Source organism: Bicyclus anynana, chromosome 10 (assembly GCF_947172395.1).
Source record: "Bicyclus anynana chromosome 10, ilBicAnyn1.1, whole genome shotgun sequence".
Classification (NCBI taxonomy): Eukaryota; Metazoa; Arthropoda; class Insecta; order Lepidoptera; family Nymphalidae; genus Bicyclus; species Bicyclus anynana.
This window is the reverse complement of record NC_069092.1, coordinates 8853166-8869321: the sequence shown is the minus strand read 5'-3', so window position 1 is coordinate 8869321 and position 16156 is coordinate 8853166. Positions and strand designations below refer to the sequence as shown.

At 36.7% G+C, this 16156-nt stretch overlaps 1 protein-coding gene across 1 annotated transcript; it reads left to right on the top strand.

Annotated features, from left to right (window-relative positions):
• The first annotated feature begins 5948 nt into the window (after window positions 1-5948).
• On the top strand, window positions 5949-16052 carry LOC112042947 (putative odorant receptor 92a). The gene is made up of 9 exons (XM_024078175.2): window positions 5949-6131; window positions 6489-6618; window positions 7345-7549; window positions 10863-10985; window positions 12300-12422; window positions 12511-12610; window positions 13027-13131; window positions 14585-14740; window positions 15348-16052. Exons 1-9 carry the CDS (start codon window positions 5949-5951, stop codon window positions 15402-15404), a joined length of 1182 nt encoding a protein of 393 aa, XP_023933943.2. The 3' UTR covers window positions 15405-16052.
• The last annotated feature ends 104 nt before the right edge of the window (window positions 16053-16156 follow it).

Here is a 16156-nt window from a genome sequence, read left to right as displayed (position 1 = left end):
CAACATCGGCTAGTTGCCTCGACTGGTGACAGAAGGGCTGGCTCATTTTTAGCGCAAAGGATCAGCCTGGCTGTCCAGCAAGGAAGTGCAGTATTCTTGCCACCATTCCACGTGGGCATGATTTGTATAGTTATTAGGATAAATTAGCTTAAGTTCCTTATTGTATTCATTCTCAACAAAAAAAAAATCATCGTCTAATTACACAAAACATGTGGTAAAAGAAACAAACTTTAGGTACAATGTTTTCGCCTTTAAGTGCGTGCTTCACAGAATATTACTAAGAAAGTATATCATCACAAAATCGTTAAAAAATGTTAAAATACTTTAGAAATTGATTAAATAACATTCTTTAAGAATTATATAAGGAATTTTACTGAATTAATTGCTTCATAGCACTTAAATTACTAATTAAATAAACAGCAAAAACGTTACTTGAGTCCCAGAATACGTACGCATGTGAGCTATTATAGTACAAAAAAAAACAAATCTCGTGAACCATAGGCTAGACTCAGAATACATTCTCGTACCTAATCTATACTAACATTATAAAGAGGAAAGATTTAATTGTTTGTTCATTTGTTTAAAACAGGCTCTGGAACTACTGAACCGATTTTAAAAACTCTTTCACTGTTGGGAAGCTACACTATCCCCGATTGCTATAGGCTATATTTTATCCCTGTATTCCAACAGGACCGCGAACCTCGCGGATAAAACCTCGCGGCGTCTGCTAGTAATATAATAATAGCAGGATAGAATTTGTACAAGTAATTCAATCAAAATTTCTGAAATTTCAGATCTTCACTTTAGATTAACAACATAATTATTACGCGCGAGTATGTTAAACCGACATCACATAAACCGATGGATGTCCACTGAAGGACATGTAAAGATAGATTGTCGTTTGTTGTCACTTCGTTGTCTAGAATTTGCCTGGACGCGCTCCGCACGTCTTGATTATCGTTACGGCTTTTGTAGTGACTTCCAAACATAAATCAGAGTAATTGAAGTCTCAATAGCCCACCGAGAGTTCGTAGTTTGATCCCCGCCCAATGGGCTATTGTCGTAGCCACTCCTGATACAGTCTTTTTCGACTAGTTGGAGGGGAATATGGTCATCTATACTAATATTTTAAAGCTGCAGAGTTTGTTTGTTTGATTAAACGCGCTAATCTCAGGAATTACTGGTCCGATTTGAAAAATTCTTTCAGTGTTAGATAGCCCATTTATTAAGGAAGGATATACGCTATATTTTATCCCCGTATTCTTACGAGAACGGAAACCACGCAGGTGAAACCGCGCGAAGCGTTAGCTGGTGTTTTATAACACCGCGGTGTTTTATTACACCCATGCAGGTCCTGTTCCTGTAAGAATATGGGAATAAAATATAGCCTATGAACTTACATTATATAAATACCGCGGCTTACTATTGGTGAAAGAATTTTCAAAATTCAAAATCGATTTAGTAGAACCAGAGATTACCCCCTACAACACCACAATCTTCACCTCTTTATAATATTAGTGTATGGCAAATTTTCCTTAAAAATAAAATTAACTTTTCATATTTAACGTTAGTAACATTCTTATTTTTGTAGCATCACCCTTGGACAATAAGAACAAAGGTCGCCACACCCGGGAATCTATACTAATATTATAAAGCTGAAGAGATTGTTTGTTTGTTTGATTGAACGCGCTAATCTCAGGAATTACTGGTCCGATTTGAAAAATTCTTTCGGCGTTAAATAGCCCATTTATCGAGGAAGGCTATAGGCTATATTTTATCCCCGTATTCCTACAGGAACGGGAACCACGCGGGTGAAACCCGCGACGTCTACTAGTCTTAATTTAAAGTGAAGTGACAGTTACATATCAACGGGTTGTGTTAGGATTAAGTTTCATCAATTACAACAAACAACATTGCTCCCTTACTCAAACGAAACTTACCAATTCGTTTGTTTTGTCCAAAGTTCATTTACTTCAGTAACCATGTACAAACTTAATGCTAACTGGATACTCACACAGCTACGGTTAAAACTAAACCGTAATGAACAAACCAAATTGGAATAGAGATAGATACACATTCTATTACGTGGGTAAACATGGATATCTTCTCGCCACGGAGAAGCAACTAGGACGGACTCGTACTAACCGGTTTAGGTAATGGTAAAATCTATCAAAGAGATATATTATACCCTTGATTATTATAGATAGACACATTTTATATCGGAAAATCCAAGATATAGCTTGGCAACATCGTTCGTAACACTCCCGAATCGCGCGGGCCGGGGAATGAAAAACCCACGACTGATGCACCTTCGTTGATGTCTCCCCCCCCCCCCCTCCCCCCCGTCGCCCGCATATAATAGGAGTGTCATCAACGAACTTGCCAAGCAATAACCCGTCATCCCGTCATCGTGTTGGTGCTGCGTAAATATAGGCCAGAGACACTGGAAAACGCCCATTTTTTTTTAATGCAATGCTTGACTACAATTAAGCCTAATGGAAAGCATTAATGCGGTTTAAGTTGGAGCGCGCGTACCTAGCAGATGCCTATTTACTCTTGCTTTGAATGTGTTTGTAAGGTCCCTTATCCCTACTGTAATAGCAGTAAGTCACTACTTCATCACTACACTATTACAGCCAGCACCGGACGTCCGATCTCCACCAACGACAATGACAGACTGACCGCTTTCTCCCACTACCGGTGTATATATAGACAAACACTACAGTGTTTCAATTATAAACACAAACGCCGGAAGGGCATGCTCCTCACATGAATATTTTCCAGTGGTTACTAAACTCACGGCCGTGAATACAGAAAGAAGGATCACAACTCACAATCCACTGCGCGCGGCCGTCTACGTCTAGCTATCTGAAAATTACGTTTCACGTGTTAAAATACGTGTATTATTTTATCAAAGCGAATGTTAGGGCATGGACATTCTCCTCCTGAATTAAGTGTGGTTCTGTGAACCGCACTGCACGTCCGATTCAGTTTAACGCTACAGCAAATGTGAGCAAATGGATTAAAGCCGGCCTTCCCACGTCATACTGGGAAGGGGCATCCTTGGCAAAGTGACATCTACGTTCACATAAAGCCTTTGCTACGTTCGAGGCTGTTACCATAACTTGATATTTTAAAAGCAGAACTATTTTCGCTTTAAAATTAATACAAATGAAATAATTTTGTATTTTATATATATATAATGATAATTATAATAATTATTAATTTAAAAAAAAAGTAAATTACCAAAAAGAAATAATATTAAAGAGGTTTTCTTTTTACATATATTATCTAACTAGCAGATGCCGCGCGGTTTCACGCGCGTGGTTCCCGTCCCCGTAGGTATACAGGGATAAAATATAGCCTATAGCCTTCCTCGATAAATGGGCTATCTAACACTGAAAAAATTTCTCAAATCAGAGTAGTAGTTCCTGAGATTAGCGCGTTCAATCAAACAAACAAACAAACTCTTCAGCTTTATAATATTAGTATAGACTAGCTGACGCCACGCGGTTTCACCCGCGTGGTTCTCGTTTCCGTAGGAAACCGTAGCCTTCCTCGATAAATGGGCTATCTAACACTGAAAGAATGTTTCAGATCGGACCAGTAGTTCCTCAGATTATCTCTTCAGCTTTATAATATTAGTATAGATAAACTAAACACAGTGTCGCGGTGCTCTTTAATGAAACGGCATGGCGGATTATTTTTTAATTTTTTTTTGACAAAATTTTCATTTTTTATTTTATTATGTTTTAGCATTGAAAAATACACACAACGCTAAATTTTGATTTATTCTCCATCAATTCCTCCATTTTATATCTGTACAGTGTACAGCCTGGGTTAGTTTTTCTTTAGTACTCCTTGTACTTAAAAAATCTACGAGTTTTTTTTTTATTTACTCTTTACAAGTTAGCCCTTGATTACACTCTCACCTGATGGTAAGTAATGATGCAATCTAAGATGGAAGCGTGCGAACTTGTTAGGCGGAGGAAGAAAATCCACACCCCCTTCAGTTTCTACACGACATCGTACCGGAACGATAAATCGCTTGGCCTTATGTCTTTGCCGATAGGGCGGTAACTAGCCACAGCCTAAGCCTCCGACCAGCCACACCTAGGCCAATTATGAAAATCTCAATCAGCCCAGCCGGGGATCGAACCTAGGACCTCCGACTTGTAAATCCACCACCACTGCTCCACAGAGGCCGTCAAAATAAAAGTATTCACTATGCCGATAAATATGGCTTAGACTGATAGGTACTAAATGTGGTTATTTACTTACTTTGCAAAGCTCGTTAGGAATCCATTGAATAAATTGTATGGGAAAACCACGATGTTAACGACTTTATTCAGTTACCAGGGTGTGTAGGTGTACCTACATAATAATTGTGATGTTTTCCAGTTATAATTGTACAAAGGCATTGACGGAATTTTTTTCCTGATTGTGTAATTGCCGTAACTCCTTAATGGGACCTCAGTGACGTCAGCGGGGGTTTTGGGCGAGCGAGCGAGCGAGAAGCATCGCCTGATGGGGCCCGAAGGTAGAAGCAGAGTAGATGGGCGGAACGAATCTCTAAGGGCGTCTCCTCTGAGACTCGGACTTCGGCTTAGAGGGCCATTCGGGAAGGGTGTTTTAACCTAAGTGTATCAGTCCGGGCGCCCCCGAGATCGTAAATAAAAAAGACCGCGTCTGGGTGACGTCAGATATTGGAGACTTCGCATTGTCGTTCGTTGCCATCGTCAGGATACGTAAAGGACGTTTTCTGGGCGTCTAGATCTACAATCAGCGTTGGGATCGGGGGTGTAGTTGCAAGATTCAACCACTAGTTGGTTGTGGTGGGTGGCGGCTCTCTCAAGATGAGTTCAAGATCGAGAGCTGTTTCATAGATAGGGTAACATTGACGTTCGATCCCCGGCTGCTTAATTGGTACAGGTCTGGCTGGTTGTACCAGGCTGGGTGTGGATTTTCATCCCCCTCCTAAAGTCAGTCCGCATCCATCTTAGACTGCATCAACACATCATCAGATGAGATTGTAGTCAAGAGCTAACTTGTAAAGAACAAAAAGGCAGTCTTCATAGTTTGTAATACACTCCACTAATCTTCCCTCAGGCTTCCTCTTTTACTGTACTGTACTGATTTACTTCTACTGTACTTACTGTTCAGTAAAGTAAATAATGTTTTATCCCCGGGTTAGTTCTGGTAAAATATATTGACTGGAACTCTTACCTGTACTGTGCAAAGGCTTTATCTAGTTTGTTTTGATACAAAGTTCAAAAAAATATCTCAGGCTTGATATTACCTATAACTACAATTCCCATAGCTTTTATTTTTCAACAAAACTAAAAGGATGCAAATACCTAAATATTAAAATGAACTTCGATAAAATTATTCTGACAAAAATTCAACTGGGTATCTCATACTCCAAGATTCTTAATTTTGACTTCAAATAAATCTCGTTGTAGGCATTCTAACAGATATCTCAAAACCTACATTTTATTAAAATTTAATTTTTTTGATAAATATACTTTGACTTGACGTTGACTGCCAATTTTTGTGTGCCCAATATAATGGAGGCTGCGGAATCTCCTCCAAAAACTTATTTGTTTTCTATCGATGTCTAACTATCGATATCTAATAATGTCATTTACATCCCTAATTCATATAAACTAGAAACTTTGAACTACTTTGCATAATCGTTTCAATTTAAAATGAAATATCAGTAATGATACTTAGATTTGCTACGCCTATAATTAAAACGGTTGATTGGCAGCAAAATGTAACAGTAGATAATAATTAGGTCTGAAGACTTGTTTTACGTAAACATTCCTACCAGAATTCCCAAGCTGCCAGGTCGTTCGTTCAATCAAGAGAATTTAATTTCACCCTGTTAATATACCGAAAATTTCTTGAAATTCAATTTTGAATATTCGTAATATTATCTGATAATAATGAAGACTAATTTGTCGTACAAATGTCTAGCACCTCACTTGTTAAATTTACGGATAGCTGGTTGTTTTTATATTGATCAAAAATCACCGAAGTTGTACAAAATTCTTCACTTAATTTTTATTGGTATCACCTTTGTGTGCATGCTTATTTTTGTGACACAACAGGCCTTAAAGGTTTTTGAGGTAGGCAATGTTTTTTTGTTTAAGAGTATATATTAAAAACTGTCGCATAAAAACTTCATTAATATAAAATTAACTCGTTTTACGAAATAGGATGCGCCAGCGCCACCAATTCTTTAAACATTGACATTGTAAATTTTCTATGTTTTATAGATATACGAGTATTACTAAGATAATAAAGGTGGATCACATATATGTTTAACATCAACAAGGAGATTATAATGTCTTTAATTCTGGTATAGATATCCTACGCTACTCGTGCGGTTTTTACAACCGCCCTAAATCTGAAAATGCTCTGAAATTAATCGTTAACAGAACATTTTTAGATTATAGTAATTTTTGCCTCTATTTTCTTACTAGGTACGACATAATATGGATAAAGTTATGGAGACAATGTTCTTATTCCTGACACATACTGATTCGATTTATAAACAAGTAGTTACATTGAAGAGAGCAGATAAAATACAAGATCTCTTGGATATAATGAAAGGTAAATTATTTTAATTAAATTTAAATATATTTAAAATGTATTCAAAAACGTTTCAAATCTATCAATGAAGCGTTTCAGATTTTTTTGGATATAATATTGACCTACCTATAATATCTCTGAAATCAGTCTTGAAGTTGTTACTAAACATGAATGAGTATCCGATTTAAGTCTTCAATTATTTTTTGTTTTTTATAGGCATTTTATTCACGTCAAAAGATCTTCATTACATAGATCTTGTAAGTGTAACTCCAACTCCTCCTCATTTCTACATGTGGTTCTGTGCTCAGTAGTAGGTCCTATGTAGGGAAACGAGGGTTGAATAAGTGAAGTCGAAAGGAAGGATGTAGAGACGAAGTCTTCTGTTTGCCGCATTTAGATACTTGACATCTAATTATTAGGATAAATTAGGATAAGTTAGCTTAACTCCCCAATGTATTCTTTCTTAATTGACGTCTTGAAAATTTTTGCTGTGTTAATCTGTATTTGTTGACTGTGTGCATGCTATTACGAGTACAGACTGTGAACTAAAATTAAAGACCCAGTTATTAAAAAAAAACGGCTAAAACGAGCTGGCTCATTTTTTGCGTAAAGGATAAGCCTGACTGTCCAACGCGGAAATGCATGCCAGTATTCTTGCCACCATACTCGACCACCATACCATTACTCGTAAGTTCATACTGTATTTTATCATTACCCCCATATAATAATTAGGTTCAATGTTTACAGGACCATTCTTTAATCAAGGCGAGCCTGACCACGAGAAATATTTTAAAGAAACAACTCGACATGGGAAGATCTTACTGCAAGCTGACAATTACATGGCTCTATGTACTTGTTTCTTATGGGTCCTATATCCGTTTATACTACATGTTCAAGGGAAGCCAACTGTATTCGCTATCTGGCTGCCTTATGACTCCAACATTGATCCAAAGTAAAACATCTCTTTATCGTTTTTTTAGTTATCATTCGTCATCATTATCAGCCGATGGACGTTTACTGCTGGGCATAGGCCTCATGCATGTACCTCGAGGCACAATGATCTCGAGCCGCCAGCATCCAGCGGTTTCCTGCAATCCGCTTGATGTCCTCGGTCCAACTATAGTACGCGCGTTAACAACTGAGTCTTAGGGCCATAAATCATTTCTCTATATCTATCTCGCTTGCACTTATGGGTCTTATGGAGCCGTCTAGTGAAGGGTGTAACAATGAAAGACATATTATCGATAAGTAAAGTTTATTATCGTATCTTGTTCACAAAATTAAAAAAATTAACAATATTTGATTTAATATAATACATATTTCATATTATATAATTATTAACTAAATAAAATTAATCTTCATCTGAGTCTTCATCATCAGAATCTTCGTCTTCTGCCAAATTTATTATAAGCGGCGCGTGATCTCTAATTAGAGCTTTTTGTAAATCTTTGTTTTGAAGTTCTTCGGCATGCCTAACACATTTGGCCCAGTCTTCTCGTGTGACATTTTCTATGGCTCGGTGGAGGTGATTTTCGACATCTGCTATCTTGAAGGTATTATTATTCTTCGCAACTTCTCCCTTTACTTGTGCCCAAATTAATTCTATTGGGTTATATTGACAGTGATATGGAGGGAGCCTTATTACTTCATGACCTCGTTCATTTGCCAGATGGTCTAAAGCGTAGACCTTCTGCGGGTTACTGGCTTTTACTTTTCTTATTAATTCTTCAATAATTTCGTTGCTGGAATATGGAATCTTTTTCTTTGTCAACCATTCTTGAATTTCAGCTTTCCTCGTGTTTCTTGTGGGTATCTTTTCCAACTGTATCGAATGATAGCTTGCGTTATCGACAATTATAACTGAGGGCTCTTCAAGTAGATTTCAATCAATTCATTGAGAAACAGGAATACGTTGTGAATCAGTGTTCGAGCTTGAGGGCTAATATCGCCATGTAATTTCTTCAGATCAACGTTAGAAAATAAAGTATCCATAGTGCGCAACGAGTAACACATGAATGTATTTATTTAATTGCAGTAAACACATTTATAGCAAAAAAAATACGCAATGCAATTACATTAGAAACCGACCAATCAGAATCGTCCAAATCATTATTGACTCATCATTAGCACGTGCGCAGGTAGCCGTTTATCGATAATTAGGGTGCGCAGGTAGGCGCGCTGCACATTCCTATCTTTTTTGACTTTTATGACCGGACGACTCAGATGATAACGCGCATACTATAGTAGGGGATCGACCAACACTGCACTTTCTGGTGCGGGATCGCCATTCCAGCACCTTGGGATCCCAACGTCCATCGGCTCTTCGTACTATGTGGCCTGCCCATTGCCACTTCAGCTTCGTGACAATGACAGTGACTTTGGTTCGTTTGCGGATCTCCTCATTTCTGATTTGACCACGCAGTTTTTATTAGTAGTAAAGCAATAATAGTGTAACATAACGTAGAAAAATCTTGAGTTGTATCAATTTGCTAAAGTAAGGGCTATCATCAATTTACGATGAAGAAGTTTGGTGATCCGTATAAATCCTTACATAACAGTGTACCTATGTATAAGTGCGAAAATTCATTTATTTGTATGTTTGTTTCGCTTTAACTGCTAGACCTCTGAATTTATTTTAAAATTCTATTAGTAACGGAAAGCGCCATTATCAGCAAGTATCGGAAACTATATTTTATCCCTGAATTTCCATGCTGGAAAGCGGCGGGACGTTGCTGCATAGTTTTTTTTAAAGAATCATCATCATCATCATCATTACAACCCATATTTGGCTCACTGTTGAGCATGAGTCTCCTCTCGGAATGAGAGGGATTTGGCCAATAGTCCACCATGCTGGCCTAATATCTGGCCATCTAACGGCAATATAGTGCTACCTACAATTTAATAAATTAAAAAAAGTACTAAAAGAAACAAATTAAGACATAAGATCAGACCGAAAACTGGTACAATTTATTAACCTAGCTATTTATTTTAAACTAAAATGTTTGAACTTATTTATCTAACAAAATATCAATTAAAATGTTTCTACCCACTTTACGAAAATTGCTGTTAAAAGAGACATAAAATCGGCAACAAAATTTTAATTAGGATTAAGTAGAACTGACGTGTGAAATTCCAGATAGGAGACAAATTTTGTTAAGCTGGTGTTAATTAAAATAACCTTACTCATCCCTGGGAAATAGATAGGTACCTACTAATACATAGGTACTTCTACAAATGTATATTCAATATTTTTCGTGTATATAGTACGGTGTTCATTATGTCCTTAGTGAGAATGATTATGAGACAATTATCTTTTATTAAACACTATTTTAATTTTCACCTTTTAGGAGTATACACTTGGCATATCTTTTTTCTAAACATAAAAAAAATATAGGTATACCTATGTCATTCTCATTACTCTTAATATATCATTCTCATATCTTTCTCTTACTATGGAAACCTGTGGTTGTGGTAAAACGATAAACGTGTTTATGTGCGTATAACTGTATAAACTGAAAGCAAGCAAGGGCATCGTCATGGACAGGCTGGGGTAGCTGCCCCCCTCCCCCTAGAGAGAGAGAGAGAGAGAAAGAAAAAAATCAACATTAAATTCTTTTTCATAAACCACAGATGCAATATTTTAACTCTACTTACTAGGTAATACCATTTTTCTCAATTTTGTTTTTATTGTCAACTTCCTCTCACCCTAGGCGCTGTGTGCTTGCGACACCCTTGTGAAGAAAAGTCAGTTTTGTGCAGCGTTTTATACACCCACGTGATGTGAAAAGCTTGTCTTGCACATTACAATTAAGTAGGTACATACATCCAATGCAGAATGGAATTCGTGGAGTAGACTGATCGATTGATCATATTTATTGTTATGAACTAGGGTTCGAGAATTTGGAATGAAACAACCGGTGACTCGTATCAGAAACACTCCCAAACGTAGGCAATTCGTTGTTTACAATTGTAGCCGAGTTCACTATTGTCCACTTTTATCGCTGGTATATGTTCGATTTTACTTCACTTCGTTCCGAAGTTACACTACCACGATAGTCACATCCGGTGTGTATTTATACCGGTGACAATGATACCAGATCATTTTGGGAATGCGTACAAAATCTTGGAACATAGGCGTATTGTTTTCGACACAAACAATCAAAAGATCTTTATCTCAAATTGTAAACAACTCGATATTGTCGAAGGATTGCCGACCTTATGTCACTTGTATTAGGGTCCTCAGTAATAATATAATATTGTTACAGCTTCTACCTGACTGCGTTGTACGTTTGGACTCTTACTTCTTGGTTGGCATTTTGTAACACCACCATGGACGTCACAGTTGCATTTCTCTTGGCGCAATGTAAAACACAACTCGCCATACTCAGGTGATGATTCGCCTAACATTTTTTTGCTCTATCTGTTAGATGGAGTATTTGTTAACGAATACAATAATTAGGCAAGACATTAATCTTAATTGATTCCTTATTTATGATATACTAATACTCGTAATGCACCTATTACCAAGAAGATACTTATTCACTTTTGCCTTGAAGGTGTTTAAATCTATACTTATAATAAATCCGTAGAGAGGTCAATTCTGTACATGAAATATATTTCCAAAATAACTATCAGGGGGTGATTAGTGATCGATACTGATGCCAAAAATGCAATCAGTAAAATTTTTGTCTGTCTGTCTGTATGTTCTTTATAGAAACAAAAACTACTCAACGGATTTTAACGAATCTTGGTACAATTGTTCTTCATACTCCTGGGCAGGTTATAGTAAACACATTTCATCACGCTACGATCAATAGGAGCAGAGCAGTGAAGAGCTCCATTTCAAGTAATCATTTATGACGTGTAGGGGTAGGATAGGGATAGGGTAGGGTACAGTAGGGGTAAGGTAAAACGGGAGAAGTTACTCCATTTTTACAGCGATACTACTATAAGGGCTGGATTAAAGAGGTTTAAGAGCGGACGAAGTTGCGGGCGTCCGCTTTAAATGTTAGTAACGCCGGAAGGACATTCCAAACTTTTGCAGTGCGAATTAGAAACGTGAATGAAAATCGTTTAGTACGAGTTGACCGGATACCTATAAGGTAAGGATGCCACCGTTCGTAGTGTCTTGCTGTTCTGTGGTAGAAAGGGGAAGGAGGAACAAGATGGTGAAGTGCGTGCACTCACCGAAGTATATTCGGTAAAAACTGACAGACCTACCAACATTGCAAAGTCTGTAACGTCGTCTGTGTCAACAGTTCATCACCAATGATCCTTCTAGCCCTAGTCCAATTTGATAACGACTAGTTAGTGAAACAATGTCAATATTCTTTTGTTTTTATTCTTTACCAGTTAGCCCTTGACTACAATCTCACCTGATGGTGTCAAAGGATGATGCAATCTTGCTCACTTGTTAGGAGGAGAATAAAATCCACACCTCTTTCGGTTTCTACACGATGTCGTACCGGAACGCGAAATCGCTTGGCGGTACGTCTTTATCGGTAGGGTGGTAACTAGCTAGGGCCACAGCCTCTCCCACCAGCCATAGATAGTCATTGGGAAATGAATAGTAGCCCGACGGCTTAGTTGCAGCTCATGCCGTAATCTAATTTTATATGAATATTTTTTTGTTTTTTTTTTTAATAATTAACACAGGCTTCTAAAATTATTCAGTAACTCAGTAAAAATAAATCTGTTTTCAGCAATAACCTCATCTATTTCGTAGAGCGGAGCAAAAAAGAAAGTGATGCCAAAAAAGAAAATTTTGGAGAAGTTGTTCGCATACGATTTGAAAATTTAGTAAAACATCACGTACAAATTCTTTAGTATGTAGTTGTGTTAAAATCTTAATTACTTGATCAAATATTTAAAAGATTATACAACATATTTTTTTGTATATTTTTATTTTTTTAGTTTCGCTAATCAAATTCAAGAAATATTTGGTGGTGTTTTAACATATCAGTTCTTGATTAGTGGCTGGATTTTGTGCACTTCTCTATACAGATTGGTCGACGTAAGTTTGAAGTTTTCTGTCTTTTCGATTTGGGCACACGGGGCTGAGCCCAGAGTCCCCAAATTCATAGGTCCCTGGTAAGTGGTAACACAATTTCATGCGTCACACAATAATATTTTTTTTGTTTTAAATTTTTTTGTTCATGTACACAACATGTGTTTTGTTGTGTATGTATGACATTTATTTTAATAAACCTAGATTATTGTGTGCCCAAGGGCCTGCCTGCAATTAAGACGACCTTCACCTTTTCTATATAGAATCTGTGGAAACGTACCTACAGCCTTAATTTTAAGAAAACAAAAAATACAAAAAAAAAAACTAAGACATCTTTTTAATGTCGTGATTAATTAATTGTCTAATTTTATTAACAAAACATCTAAGTATTCCCAATTTAATAAAGAAAATTGCTATTACAGTCTGATCCAGCTACGGTGCAATTCTGGTCAATGGTTTTATATATTTGCTGCATTCTCATGCAAGTGTCATTGTACACCTATTACGGCAATGAAGTTACACATGAGGTAAAAATATTTAGTATACATAAAGCTAAGCTAGACTCCGCGCCAAGAAAGAAGTCCCGCGGCTACTGTACTAAAATTGACAGCGCCTTACACTAATGACAATAAGACCGCCTTTACCAAATGAGCGCCATTGAAACATTAGCGACGCGTCTACGGGACTTGTTTCGTGGCGCGGAGTCTTCAAATCATATACCTGCACTATCTCTCTGTTGTCACACGCTAGGTAGACGTCTGTTCCCACCGTTGTTACCTGCTGTATAACTGGATCTTCACTTTCGTGCCCGACGCAGGTATATTATAAAATCTCCACAATGTGGGTAGTCCACAAAAAAAAATGTGTCATCATCATTATTTACCCATATTCGGCTCACTGCTGAATTCGAGTCTCCTCACAGAATGAAAGGGGTTAGAAAAAGGATTGGTTCAGCGTGTTGATATAGTACGTGGAAATGCCAAGATAAGATAGGTATATGTAGGTAGCCACACGTACGCCATATTATGTCAGCCACTGACGATCAAGCAATCTCACATGCCTGCAGCGCTAACGGCCGATAAAACTGATTACTTCATCGACTCATCGTCAGTGACTGACATTAGGATTATTTAAGTATGTAGATATTTATTAGTAGTTTATTAGTACTATTCCAAACACGTAGTCTATTTAAACACTTTATAAGAGAAACTTATGGATACCTATACAAATAAAGAACAGGGGTTGTTACATAGATTACGTAATTAGCGTACGTACGAATCCGTTCGCTATTATAGTATGCGCATTATCATCTGAGTCGTCCGGTCATAAAAGTCAAAAAAGATAGGAATGTGCAGCGCGCCTACCTGCGCACCCTAATTATCGATAAACGGCTACCTGCGCACGTGCTAATGATGAGTCAATAATGATTTGGACGATTCTGATTGGTCGGTTTCTAATGTAATTGCATTGCGTATTTTTTTTGCTATAAATGTGTTTACTGCAATTAAATAAATACATTCATGTGTTACTCGTTGCGCACTATGGATACTAATATATAATAAATTTGGCAGAAGACGAAGATTCTGATGATGAAGACTCAGATGAAGATTAATTTTATTTAGTTAATAATTATATAATATGAAATATGTATTATATTAAATCAAATATTGTTAATTTTTTTAATTTTGTGAACAAGATACGATAATAAACTTTACTTATCGATAATATGTCTTTCATTGTTACACCCTTCACTAGACGGCTCCATAAGACCCATAAGTGCAAGCGAGATAGATATAGAGAAATGATTTATGGCCCTAAGACTCAGTTGTTAATGCTATTAGTATAGACGTTTGGATCGACTGCCTATGGCCTATGCGCGACGCGCGGGCGCCGCTGCTTATAGTGTTGCGAAACGTTTATAGTGATGTGCTATATTAGTAGTTAATTTTTAATACAAAAAATCATATTTTTAAATTTCAGAGCCTAAACCTTATGGAATCCGCATATTTCATGAATTGGTTGGACACATCGCTCATACATAGACATCATCTCATATTTTTCATGGAGAGAGTAAAAAAGCCTATTCTGCCTGTTGCGGGATTCATTGTTCCACTTTCTAATAAAACTTTTGTTTCGGTAAGTATTTGTAACTTCGTGGATACACATGAAGAGGTACAGACTACAGTACCTATAGGTCGGCAGCAGTTTTGACAGACGTCCCGATTTTGGTGGGACGTCCCGATTTTGGTGGGAAGTCCCGATTTTTTAATCAAAATTTTTGTACCGCGCGGGACAGGCTCAGTCCTGCTTTTCAGAAATAAATGCTCCGTAATAACAAATTATCAAATAAATTCGGAAATAAATAAATGAAAGCAAAAAAATTATTCCTCCAGTTTAATCTACAGCTACCAAATGAAGAGATCTTTATTATTATTAAAGTAAAAAGGATACTTTAAAAGAAGTTAAATCTTCACAGATATATACTCAGAGGCACAATTATCCGCTCGCTTTAATATACTCCCGTCATAGGGCGGATGATTGTGCCTTTAAACAAATGGTTAAGATGTCAATGGATATGCGAAGTTAACGGACCGAGGGGAACCCTTTAAATTAATTTACTCTTTGGAGGAGGGTGATTAATCACAGAATATTAATTGTTTTTAATTTACCTATTCCGTACAAATTTTCTGAGGTTTTAATATTTTCATAGATACTTATTATCTACTTAATATTTTTATTACAGATTGTCAAAAGTTCCTACTCATTCTACGCACTGCTAAGAAATACTGGTAAAAATTAGAGAAGTTCTCGTTTTCGTTTATGTAAGAAATCTAGATGACTAGATTTAAATATTTATAATATTTAAGTATAAAAGTTTGAAGAAGTAAAGTAATAGGTAAGTATAGGTATTGGATAGTAATATCTATAGCCATACGTACACACGTCTTAATTCTCAGACCAATTATCACAGGACCTGCCTCGCTAGACATTACTCCTCTGTCGAAAGGTCACGAATCACGATCTAACAATTATTTATACAAACTGCGTCTATTGAAACGATGTTTCATTGTGCTCTAATTACACGTGTTTGTAGTACGATGTACATTTATAGTTGTGTGTAGTGTAAGGACATAGGATATATTGGTATTACTATTGGTAGTATTTTCGATGTGTGAGTTTATTTCGTCTTTCTCCTAAAATAACAGACAGTTTACTTGGTGAATTTGAGTGTGATACAAGTCCAAAGGTAATTGGTCTGAGTCTCATTCCCAGTATAATTGAGAATGACCCTGGTATAATCTACCACCGGTATTCGTGAGTACGTTTGTGTTTTTAAAAATATAATATCTTTACTCGTAGAAATAACACAATGTTCATAAAATTCACTGAGCTTTATTTTGGCTTACATACTGTTCTAATTATAATATACATTATTATGATAGTATTGTAGGTATTACAATACTATCATAATTAACCTGCTAATATATGATAAAATCTAATATAATAAAATAGTTCGTGGGTGGTGTACTTGTTTTATTTCAACATGGTAAC

Bases quoted from the DNA above. Each gene is read 5' to 3' on its own strand.
- LOC112042947 (XM_024078175.2), top strand. From the start codon at position 5,949: ATGAAGACTAATTTGTCGTACAAATGTCTAGCACCTCACTTGTTAAAT. The intron at 12,423-12,510 runs GTATGTAGTTGT...TTATTTTTTTAG, and splicing joins CATCACGTACAAATTCTTTA to TTTCGCTAATCAAATTCAAG. The intron at 12,611-13,026 runs GTAAGTTTGAAG...TTGCTATTACAG, and splicing joins CTCTATACAGATTGGTCGAC to TCTGATCCAGCTACGGTGCA.